This window comes from Maniola hyperantus, chromosome 9, assembly GCF_902806685.2.
Source record: "Maniola hyperantus chromosome 9, iAphHyp1.2, whole genome shotgun sequence".
Classification (NCBI taxonomy): domain Eukaryota; kingdom Metazoa; phylum Arthropoda; class Insecta; order Lepidoptera; family Nymphalidae; genus Maniola; species Maniola hyperantus.
Genome location: NC_048544.1, coordinates 1,455,332 through 1,468,101, shown reverse-complemented (window position 1 = coordinate 1,468,101; position 12,770 = coordinate 1,455,332). Strand labels below are relative to the sequence as shown.

General features: G+C 31.7%; 2 protein-coding genes across 3 annotated transcripts; both read left to right on the top strand.

The window, feature by feature from the left end:
- Positions 1–83: 83 nt before the first annotated feature.
- On the top strand, positions 84–5,564 carry LOC117984884 (repetitive organellar protein-like). 2 transcript variants are annotated; one of them, XM_034971546.2, is made up of 8 exons: positions 84–1,184; positions 1,346–3,103; positions 3,244–3,333; positions 3,587–3,685; positions 4,313–4,348; positions 4,512–4,583; positions 5,153–5,270; positions 5,396–5,564. In XM_034971546.2, the coding sequence occupies exons 1-8, from the start codon at positions 869–871 to the stop codon at positions 5,433–5,435; spliced, it is 2,529 nt and encodes an 842-aa protein (XP_034827437.1). In that variant the 5' UTR covers positions 84–868; the 3' UTR covers positions 5,436–5,564. The 2 variants fall into 2 exon arrangements, with proteins under 2 accessions (XP_034827437.1, XP_069356933.1); XM_069500832.1 differs by having other exon boundaries at positions 3,569–3,685.
- A 1,528-nt stretch (positions 5,565–7,092) lies between these two features.
- Positions 7,093–12,436, top strand: LOC117985175 (trophozoite exported protein 1-like). The gene is given in 7 exon segments (XM_069500862.1): positions 7,093–7,327; positions 8,028–8,153; positions 8,274–8,594; positions 8,715–8,927; positions 9,003–9,075; positions 9,206–11,007; positions 11,010–12,436. Coding segments are annotated over 7 exon segments (4,098 nt in total). The 5' UTR covers positions 7,093–7,191.
- The last annotated feature ends 334 nt before the right edge of the window (positions 12,437–12,770 follow it).

Below are 12,770 nucleotides of genomic sequence, written 5' to 3'. Positions count from 1 at the left end.
TCAGGCTCCCGCACCGAGAGTTCCATACTACAGTCGCATTTTTTCGACATTTTGTACGATAAATCAAAAACTATGATACATAAAAATAAACAAAAATCTGTTTTAGAATGCACAAGTAAAGCTCTTTCATATATACCATACTTGATATAAATTGAAAACACTAATTGTTAGTAATTCATGACCACAATTAATTTTTTTTTGTGTGGTGTAGCCACAAATTCACGATTTTCAGACTTTTCCCCATATGTCTGGTCATTGACCTACCTACCTGCCAAATTTAATGATTCTAGGTCAACGGGATGTACCCTGTAGGTTTCTTGACAGACAGACAGACAACAAAGTTATCCTATAAGGGTTCCGTTTTTCCTTTTGAGGTACGGAACCCTAAAATGGATTGTACCTTTTGATTTAGTGCACAATAAATTAGTGAAAGTGTAGTTAGGGTAAATGCTAGAAAAAACGTGAACAGAGTGTCTCTATACCTAATCAAGAAAAAACTAAGATGCGTCATTGGACAATTTCTTAATATCGATTTACATTGCCAGCGAATAAAAGCGCATTTTCGAAATTTTACAAAACATAATGACTTCTATATCCACAATGTAAAGCACCGGTTTCTACCGAGAAAACATTAATAATTTTCTCATCTCGTAAAGATTAAGACCTAATATTTGGATCAATTCTATAATTTGATTAAATTTTTATTTGAAAATCCAGTATCGACGTTCACATAACATCACTAAATTCATGTTTACAAATAAATTTAAACCTCGTATCACACTGCATATACATTCCGAATTCTTCATTCATCCACCATCATTCATTTCATTGTATAGTCAAGACATCCGAGTAATAATAGCAGTTAGTAATGATGTATAAACAAATAAAAATATCGATATACATAAACATATTCAATTTATTGAACTTAATATCTGCTGCGTACTTGGAAGATGAATCGAACTATGTGAAACCGAAGTTAGAGCGAAATAATATAGTTAATAAAGGTTTATGGATAAGAAACAACAGGGACAGGAAGTTTGCAAATGATTTTATATTTAGAGCTAATTCCCTCGATGACGATAATGTGCTTCAAAATAACTTCAACGCGTTCCGACAGAACATGGCGGATTCGGCATTATTCTCTGGATATAATAATATGGAAAGGGGCAAACGATCGATGAAAGGTATGTCAAGGTTTTCATAAAGCTTGATAAAATTATATTTTAATCTTAGATGCAGATGAATGTTATTTATTCCTGTCTGTTAAAAGTTTTAAGCCCGAGTTGTTAAAATTTATCCAAAATTCTATTAACATTATATTTTTGATAAACTTTTTAATTTCCAGACAAATCAAAAATACTTTCTGCTAATAAAGTGAAATGCAACAATAAGTATAATTGTCCAAATGTAGACGCTAGAACTGCAGAAGAGTCTAAAATAATTTCAACTCTGAAACCAGCATCTATTCTTAACGACTATCCGTATGAAATCGCTGTAATTCTCAATAATAAAAAAGACCCACAAACTGATATTTCTGAGGAAGATGTTAACGACAAAGACGGAGTCGATAGTAAAGTGATCAACAAAAAAGCCATCATACAACATAACATAAAAAAGGATAACTCTTCAACTATAAAAGATAACAATAATTTAACCAACATATTTCCAGTTGAAAAATCAAATAAATCTCTCACCGACAGACCTAACACAATACCGAAGCGAAGTATGAGTCAACGTGAGTACGAATCTGAAGTAATAAAAAAAATAGAATTTACTGAAGATGATAATTCGACAGACATTAACATTAACAAAATAGATAAAAATATATTCGGTAAAGAAGAAATGGCTTGGCATAATGCACCCACACCAAATATTAACGTTTATAAAATCTTACCGAACAAAATAGAAAATGTAAAAAACAATCCGATCAATGAGAGAGGTCTGTTAAAAGTTTTGTCGATGCTCACAAAAACATTCAAAAAGATAATGAAACAACATCAGGATATAAAAAGGATTCATAACAGATTGTATGATCTTAATGACGAATTCACAAAAAATGCTGAAATATTGACTAGTAAATTTGAAGATTTCAACTCTAAATACTTATTTATGGTGAATCTTAACGAAGAATTGAAAATAATGGAAGATAAATTAAAGGAAAAAGAACAAAGATTTAACAATAGAGAGAAGGACTTGGCTAAAAATTTAAAAGAGTTTGAAAATCAGCAGAAACAATTCTTAGCACAGCAGCGACAGTTCTATAACGTGCAAAAGTTGATGCTAGTACAAAATGAAAAGATAAATTTAAAACAGAACATAATATCCAAAACCCAAAGTGAAATATCTCACAGACAAAACAATTTTGCGCGGATTTTGAAAAAGGCGAAGCAAATTTACATAGATTCTAGAAACTTGACCCCGACGAAATTAAATACCGCTATAGTTAAACCAAAGGTAAAGCCGGCTGCGGAAAAAGTTGAACCAATAAGAATTGTTTACACCACATCAACGACTACCACCACTACTTTGCCACCTCCTACACCAACAACTGAAACTGTAAAAATTAATTTATTTTCCGTACCAGCTTTTACTAGACTAGAAAATCAAGACCAAATGATACTAGATGAGAAAGACTATCAACCAGTAGACGAGTTGATATACAAATACTATTTTAACAATACTTTCATAGATGATTTGATGAAGAATAAGATCCTGGCGACTTTTCTAGCTGCTTCTGAAGACACAGAAAACAGCATAGCTAAAAAGAAAAGAAACCAAATACTAAAACAAAATTCGACACTTCTAATGCCTGTTAATAAAACTATAGAATCTAAAAAACAAAGAAATAGAAGATGGATAAAGTATTCCAAGAAAAATAATCATAAAAAAGGTCTAATAGGTACAACAACTCCTAAAATTAATAAAGTACTTGATATTAAAGAAAATATAGTCAACACTGGTGATTTGAAAATAGACCTTACCAAAAAAGTAGACGCATTCACCACAATGGCACTAAACTTTTGTAAAGAAATAGGCCAGAATGTTAACTTACAGGTTTTGAATTGGTGCGTAGAAAAGGCGTTGAGAAGATTAAAAGTCATTGGTAAGAAATTTTTAATTCCTAAACAAAGTGTCCACTAACAAATTTTCACTGCACTATTAAAGCATAAAGTTTAAGTTCTCATTCGCCATTTTAACTTTATGTCTCAAATATTATTCTAATGTTATGTGTATGAATTTTAGACTTGAAAATATCTCCATTGATGGCTGCAAGTCCCACTACGCTCAGTGCCACAACTCCGCAAGTCAGCCAAAACGAAGAGGAAGTATTGCGTAAGAATCTGAAATCTAAGATTATGAAATGTTCATAAAACAATACTTACTGAATAAAATAAATCTCGATCCAAAATGTAGATTAGATAACTTTTATAGATTATGTACTTTTCTTTCCATTTTAATAGTTTTTAAGAAAAGTTGTAAGAAAAACTGTAGGTACAAGAAATTCAAAACTTTTAAGTTTTGTATTTTAAAATTATCAATTTATCAAAATTATTCCTTCCAATTACAGAATTTATATTAAATTTAGTTACAGAGACTTCACCGACCTTAAAACCACAGACGCAGAATGTTCAGAATACAGGAACAATTACTGAAGATATCAATACTACTGTTATGTATTTCCCAGGTAAGAATAACAATACAAAACATTGCCAAAGTATTTTAATCATAATCCTCTAATCCATACTAATATTATAAATGCGAAAGTTGGACTGTTAGGATGTCTGTTAGTCCTTCACGCGACAATACCAGGACCGATTTGGCTGAAATTTGAAATGGAAATTGCTTTTTCCCTGAGTTAACTCTAATGCTGTTTTTATTGGGAAAAAATAAAGAGTTTCCGTAAGTGTGAACGGCGATGTTGTGTGTGTGAAGTGAAGTGAACGTGTGGCGTTGTGTGAAGTGGCGATGGCGACCCCATCTAAGTAGATGTAATATTGAAATATACTGGACATTTATTTCTGTACGTTAGTACTATAATTATATTCTGTTATTTCTAGTATTTTTGCTTATACTAGGGTCCTGATTGAGGCTTATAAGTTTTGAAAAATTAACATCATAAGTAACAAATACGCGTGGACTTATTAGGTCCAGTGATTTCTGTGATTTTTAGTATTTTTACTTATACCATGGTCCTGATTGATCCTTATAAGTTTTGACAAAATGAATATTATAAGTAACAGATAGAGATATGTGCGGACTCATTAGATACATTACATCAATTTAAAATGACCACTCAAAATTTTTCTTGCAGACAACGACGAACTGGAGAACAAATTGAAAGAATATGGTACGTTAGTCAAATTAACATTTAAAGAAAAAGAATGTTACCAATCAAATAGACACTAAAAAACCCCAATAATTTAATGAAACAATTTGAGATAGGTCACTTTTTACTAGCGATATTTAAAATTAGGTCAGTTTTATAAACGTGGTCTCTTTTGTAATTTCAGAAATAAAACCTGACACGGAAGGCACAGTGTACTACGATGGGAGCTTACATGCTAGCGACCTAGCCCGCATTGGTAAGTAACTAGAAACAAGAAGATAACAATAATCCAGCAGATTTTGGCCTTTCGGATTTCAGGCCGGCCTGCAAACTACTTTATTTTTATTGCAAACAAACAATACAGAGAAGGAAAGAAGAAAAAAACTAGGAAGAGAACTTTAGAGCATGCACTGGCGGTCGTATCGCTATAGTCAACGCATTTAAAACTGAGTCGTCGAGTTATCTGTCTGTTTTGCTCGCACTTACCTACGACCTGTAAGTGCGAGCGAAACAGACAGATAAATCGACGACTCAGTTTACAATGTGTCGACTATAATAACGATCACTGCCAGACTTGAATTATTTGGCCAGTGAAGCGAAACTTACAAGTCTTTTAAACACTGTTTAAAACAGTTAAGTGAAAAATATTTGTTTATGAAAACAAAACTACCGGTGAGAAGCTAATAACAAACTCAATACTTATTATACCTACTTAAGAATTGTAGAAATCGGGAATGGTTAGGTCAGAGGTCTGTGAAACCCGGTCAGTCACAGATAAAGATTAATTTATTTTGTCACGTCATCATTCATATTTTCATTTTGCAGGTGATGCGGACAGCGGTGGCTTCTCCGACATAATGCCAGGCTTGGACAGCGACTCCAGGGTTCAAGTCGACCCCATGGCTTTTGATCTTCAGCGCCAGAGGCGGGCTGATGTTAGAAAGTAAGTCTGCATGCCTAAATAATTCTAACCTTAAAATAATTAGAGGGATACTCGTATATAGAGCTGTGATTTGTGATTTTTAAATAAGCGTAACTAAAATTAACTTAAAATGTTTTTTTTTTCAGAATTAACGAAAGACTAATCAAGATGAAAATGGATCGATAACAAATTAAGTGGAAAATGTATTATACGTCTTTAAAATCGTAAATAATAGAACAATACAACTTTAGTAATAAGTATAACAGCTAATGTAACATTATATAAAATTGTAAATTCAACAATAAAGTTTATAAATAGTTATTAGTTTTGTTCATAATTTTATCTACTGTAACGTTATCTTTGGTAGGTCGATATCTACTGTTAGAAAACTTTACAACGACGATCCTTCTCAAGTCATATTTACAATTATCAATTGGAAATAAGTAAATCAATAAACTGACTTCACTAAATTAAATAAATTGAACCAATTATCAATTTATATGATTTCAAGTATTCCATTAGTGTAGTAATCTTTTATTTTATTTATTTGGCTACCAAAACAGATTACAATACCATATTATTCCCTGATTCATTAATTATTAATTACATTTTGTTCTGACTGTTACGCTACAGGGTCGCACTGCATGGACACTGGTTTTTAATATAAAGCACGCGAAGTTACCTATAATATACGTGCTTAATGTACTGGTGTAGAACCTAGTGTAGCTTTTAACTCATCAATGTATAAGTTAAATACCAGAGGAGATAAAGAACCCCCTTGTACCCCTCCGATTGGTAAGTTACAGGACCTAAAAAAGTTTGCAAAACGTGCATAACTACGAGTAAGTACTGTCAGAACGTTAATATCTGTCAGATAGGTATTCCCCTAATATTTTATAGACGTTTATGAGACACCTTGGCAATAGTTCTGGTTAGATCTAGAAAATATAGTACGTACAAGAACAGCCAAACTTTGTTGTCATCACATAAAGTGCAGTAATAAAGCAAAAATAAAAATTTCAAAATGGCCGCAATGAAAATTAAAAAAAAATTGCCATTTCTTGTAAGATAGTGCAGAAACCTTCGTGTGCGAGTCCGACACGTATTTTACCGATTTTTTAATGCTAGAAAGGTCTAAGGAACGCTAACAACTGAATAAGTTAAAACTATGTTACCATAGCTATTAACGCCTGTCTCCTGCTGGTCGATTCCGGAAAACATGTAGGCATTTAATCATTATTTTAATCGCAATTGTTGTGATTAGCTGAATTTATGGTATCTCTGTTGCAAAAAGGTATTGACGCAGCATCATCCAATTAAAAGTTATTGCGATCATAAAACGCTCTTGATGATTCCTACAAAATCATCATTTTGTAAGTTTATCTGAGACGGAAATTAACCCATAGTATTACAGCAAACTAACAACTAATCAGTTTGCTGTACACGAATATCTATCCTATTTTTAAAGAACTCTGTGCGGAAGTAATAAAAATACTCATGCATTTTTAAGTCTATAAAACAAAATTTCCAACAAGAACTACCTACATTGTATGGTTCTTTTATATGGTGTTATTTACAAAACAATTGCTCTTAGCAGTCCCATGTAGAACTTATCAACGCACAGTTGAATATCAGTGTTCAATTAAACAGAAAAAGTTCTTAAAACATGAATATGTTAACTTTTAGTATTAAAAACTTACCTTCTATTTAATTAATTTAAAGTATTGGTAGTAAATTTTATTAAAATTATTTGTGATATTCGCTTCGAAAATAAACGTTCTATCGTTAGATAAATTAATTCAATTTCGTATTATGAATTCAAGTATATTGTGTGAAATGTGAATGCCTTTCATGCAACTGAAATCCATAAAACAAAAGAACAAGAAAAAGATTTGTCGAATGAATCAATAAATTACAATAATCATAAACTTAACAACACAAAATGTCACGATGGGATTACGACGTTGTTTTCTACAGAGTGTTTTGTGTGACATTGTTGGCAGTCGCATTCACTTTTACAGTGATATTGACTAATGTTTTTGTAGATATCGATGGTTTACTGTCGAATAAGAAAAAATGTGAGTAGGTATACTGTGGAATGAGTTTTCTCTTTTTCCTCGCACATTCATTTTTCTTTTTCTTTCTTTCTTCGCTCTGGGCTGGTTTCCGCGCTTAAACGTTTCCGTCTGTTGTGCGTGCATCGCCCCTCCCCGCCGAAGTCTTCACTCCAGCCATCCAAGCTCGCTCCAGAAGCCAAACAGACCGCCCAGGTTGCCGAGGCTTCATGGAGTGAGGTCGGGGAACCTAAATGGCGCTCGCGTTGATCTGCTACGCCCGTGCACTCTAGGAGTACGTGCGTCGGTGTTTCATCAACCTCCATGCAGGCCCTGCACAGAGGACTGTCGGTGACACCTTATTTCATTTTATTGGCCAGCCTTCTTTTCTTCTGGTTTATATAACATACTAGCTTATGCCCGCGACTTCGTCCGCGTGGACTACACAAATTTAGAACCCTTATTTTACCCCCTTAGGAGTTGAATTTTCAAAAAATCCTTTCTTAGCGAATGTCTACGTCATAATAGCTATCTGCATGCCAAATTCAACCCGATCCATCCAGTAGTTTGAGCTGTGCGTTAGTAGATCAGTCAGTCAGTCAGTCAGTCTGTCAGTCATTCACCCTTTCGTTTTATATATTTAGATTATGTTAACATTTAAGTTACATAACATACAATTTGAGAAATCCAAGTACATTTAATATTGGTTTAAAAACAATTTCAGACATACCAGAAACTTTTATAAATGATGAAGAAAGTCTTATAGAAGAACCAAAAGAACGGATATCTAATGAAGACAAAAACTACGACGGTGAAATTAATCAATCTTATAGAACTAAAAGATCCATAGGTAACTAGGTTCATGCATAAAAGTTTATTGAAGACGTAATTAAACATAATATTAGGTGTAATATAATATTTTGTGTGCCTAGTTAAATAATAAAAGTAATATTTACAAATTTTGTTATAGAATCAGAAACCATTTATCATGCAAAAAGTTCTACAATCAAAAAGATTTTAACTAGACGATTAGCTAACCTTTTAGAAGAACTAGATGAAGAAGAAGCTAAAAAAGAAGGACAGCTAGAAACTACTTCCACAAAGGTCGAAGTTACAAAAAACGAGGAAAATTGGCTCCAAGGCATTAGAAATGAGGATTTACTTCATCTCGCAAAGCATAACATTATTTCACAAGGTTTAATAGAGCATATGGACTTAAACGATGTTTTAAAAAAAGTTAATGAACGTAAACAAACCTTTAATAAACGCATTGATAATAAAAGTGCACAAGGTATTGTAATATTAACATTTTTTTATCAATTCATAGAAGCTTTTTGTATGGATATTACAGAAAGCTCATTTACTTATTTATATCAACATTTCATTATCTACGTGGTTTTGTTTTTTATAGATAAGAAACTGAACGTATTTAGATCTTCCGACAATTTTAAAGAGATATTGAAAGATATACCTGGTTTCATATACAATTATAATAAAGATAATTATAACGAGGAACACAAATTTTTGGATGAATTAATTAAATGCAAAGAGCTCGAGGAGCTAATAGCGAAAGCTTCTCTTTCTAATGAAATAAACGCTACAAATGAAAATCATAATTTAAAAGGTCAAACAAAATATACTCTTCGTGTTTTTGAATCTATAAGATTTTTAATTTTTTAACATTTATTATTCTTTACAGACCAGAATGTGTTCATAAAAACAGTCATTGAAATAAATGAAAAAGATAATAGATCCGAAGCATCTAATAGATCGTAAGATAAAATACAATATTTGTGTTATAATAATATACATTGTCATATAATTATTTATTAAATAATAGCTAATCATATATACTGCATTTTTTTCATGTTAATTTACCTATGAAGTTATATTTATTTACAGACACCCAAAAGAAAATGTAGGAGCTCTAATAAAGTTAATATATAATGGAAAATTAATCAAAGTAAGCCAAATGCATGACGAAATAAAGACACAAAAAACTAACAAGAGTAAAACAATTCATGAAAAAGAAAATAAATCTTTAATAAATAAAAACAAAATAACTGCAGAACCAAATAACATGCAACAGAATACTTCCAAAAATGGTAAAAATACACCCAGTCTATTACTTAACAAAGTACTAGAGGATTATTTGAAAAAAAAATCACTTCCAAACTATGAATATTTGCAAAACAACGCAGAAGTTAAAACTCAACGCTTAAAGAGACAGATCAAAATTCAATACTCCGATAATGAAACATCATCAAAAATAAAACCCATCCATGAAGGAGTTACCAAGGATGACGATAACCTATACATTGAAATAGAAACACATTTTGATGGAAAGGGTATAAAAGGAGAAAAGAAGAAGAAACTTGTCAGAAGTCTTATAGATAAAATACAAAAAGCCCTAGATTCTGATATTGAAGAAAAAGGTAATAAAGGTAATAGCGTTGAACATATTAAGTTTGTCAAGCGAATTCAGGACCCAATTAATTACAGCCAGACCAAAGTTTCACTTAAGAATGAAAAATCTTTGGAGCCTATTGAGCATAGAGTACTTGACCCTATAGGCAAAACATTAGAGTATCATGAGAAGATAACTGATAAGCTCGGAGATACGTGGAAAAAGCAATATTATGGTCCAAACTTTTTGTCAAAATCAAAAGCTGTTAACTCTGCCGAAATGAATGAGGTTAATATTGACTACGACTTAAAAAATGGAATTTTAAAAAGATTTCAAGCCCCCCTTAATATAGAAGCAGATGACGAAGGTGATACTACTGGATTATTGAATCCTAATTCTGGTAATGTGACTTTGTTTTTAAAAGACATTGATGGATCAGGCTTTTCAATTGGTTTTAATCAGTATAGAGGTGAGACCCCGGATAAAGATAGCTTGAAAATGTTTAATGGGTTAGAAAATCTAATTAGAGAATATCATAAAACATATGATCTTGATGACAATACAAATAATGAATCTCCTGTAAATCAAGTGAATAATTTTGTAGAAACATATCACGAAATAGCAAAAAGAAATGTTGAAAATTTACACAAAGCTCACAAACGTTCAATAACGAATGTAGGGGTCAATTATTATAATGCTAATAAATTAAACATATTTTTTAAAGAAAACCCATCATTTAATAATTATCTTAACATATTTAAACGCCACAACTACAAATTGAAATTGCACAACAGAAAAAACATTGCAAATAATTTTCTCTATGATACAAATTACAATGATATCCACTTACCCACAAACTTATCATTCAAAGAAGTGCCTATGATTGTAAATAAAAGAATTATGAACAAAAAATTAAAACCTTCTGAAATATTTAGTATTGCTAACCTTTTCAACAGAAAGAGGCGATCTGTTAACGTGAAAAAGATCTCAAACTTAAAGTCTAAAATTAAACTATACAGATACTTGAATACGAAAGCGATGGCAAAGAAAAAAATATTTATAAACAATAAGAGGAATAAACGGCATGTTAATAACATTAGAATTGTTGCCAGAGATCGGCCACAAAGCAAGCCATCACAAAAAAATTCTGATGAAAACATATTTTTCATTTCAAAAGAAACTCTTATGTGGACAAAGAAACTATGATTAAAAACTGTTGAAACTGGGAATACAAACATAAATTATAAAAACACTGAATATAATATTGACGAGAATCGCCTTTCAGTAATATATACAGAATTCAAAACCCTATTATACAAGACGGATTAACTGAAAGTGTATATAATACAGCCGTAAGGTCAAATGGACTTATGTCTAAGTACCCTCACATATTTCTGGATAAAGGTTCTAGCTCAAGAGAAGAAATATACTTTGATGAAAAACAGTATAGGAAAACTGATCGACCATACAGAATCGAAGCATCATCTGAACCAGCAATAGAGAAACAAATAATAGGAATAGCCACTGAAAACAATCTTGCAACAGTTTTGCAAGACTTGAGTGCCCCAAAGGTCCAGGAAATGGTTCGCGCTTTGATGCCACCACTATCAGGGACAAATTACAGAGTTTCGGTTAAAATGTCACCAAAAAACAAAACGAATCCAAATGCAGGTTTTAAAGAGGTTCATACCAGTGTTAATAAAAGTTACGACGACAATGGCCTACGCTATTATACTTTGCTAAATGTATCTCAAATATCCAAAATAGAAAAATTAAATAAGACTGAAGAAATACAAAAGATAGCGCAGCCACAAAGTGATAATTTAACTGACCAACAAAAAGAAATAAAGGCCTTATTAAAATTACATAAGAAACGAGTTGATCTACAACTGAATAGTTTGCTTAGAGAAAGTAATCATCTAGAAAAAATTATTGAACCGATCAAAGAATATAATATTGATAAAATAATAAAGCTATTAACGGGTGACGACAATCGTATGGATACAACAAATGTAGAAAAACTAACGGATTCCGTAAGAAAGCTGCAAGAATTTTACAATACTGAGCCAAAACATCTTACAACTACTTCCAAACCCGTAATTACTGTGTTATCATCAACAACTGAAACAGCAGTAACTGATAAATCCAAAATAATCGAAACAATAAAGCAAAATGAGAAAGTGACATTTGAAATACTTAGAAAGATTGATACAAATACGCAAATTCTTCAGACGTTCCTTCAAAAATTTTCTGAAAAATTTGCTATTGAAAAGAATCAACATACTACTATTAAACCCACAGAAAAATCTGCTTTAGAAATTAAATTAGATCTTTCTAAAGATTGGAAATCTCATGGTGGGAATAAAAATGTATTTTTCCCTCCAAATGAGCCCAAAAACGATACGATTCCTTTTGTTTATGCTTATCAACAAAGCATTCCAATGAAAAATAAGTCCCCGTCGCAATTGTTAGCAAGCCTTGTATACCACGGACATATACACACTAATAGTGTACAAAATTTGAACAATAATAATTTAAAAAAACTTACAAATTTGAACCACAAAATTGAGCAGAAACTTGAACCTAATGTACTCGTCAATACAGATAACAGAAGAAAATTTAATGAATCTAAATTTTTTTTGGATGAAATAAGCAATTTCCAAGTTATTCCACCTGAAGATCACGTAATATCGGCGAGTATAAAAACAAATACTACAAATATTTAACTAATAAATAATTATGTTTGTTTCAAGATATTTTATTGGCGTATTTTGTAATACATAACGGATAATAACAGATATAAAATGTGTATTTTATTTCTTAACTAGATGAGGCCCGCCTCGCCCGCGTGGATATAGGTTTTTTGAAAATGCCGTGAGAACTCTTTGATTTTCCGGGATAAAAAGTAGCGAATGTCCGTCCCCGGGATGTAAGCTAATTCTGTACCAAATTTCATCTAAATCGGTTAAACTGTTGGGCTGTGAAAAGCTAGCAGATATAGACAGACAGACAGACACACTTTCGCATTTATAATATTAGTATGGAGTATGAATAGTATGA

Excerpts from the sequence above, each read along its gene's own strand:
- LOC117984884 (XM_069500832.1), top strand. The coding sequence starts at position 869 with ATGATGTATAAACAAATAAAAATATCGATATACATAAACATATTCAAT. Across the intron at positions 3,104-3,243 it reads GAGAAGATTAAAAGTCATTG|ACTTGAAAATATCTCCATTG; the intron begins GTAAGAAATTTT and ends TATGAATTTTAG. Across the intron at positions 3,334-3,568 it reads AAACGAAGAGGAAGTATTGC|AATTTATATTAAATTTAGTT; the intron begins GTAAGAATCTGA and ends TTCCAATTACAG.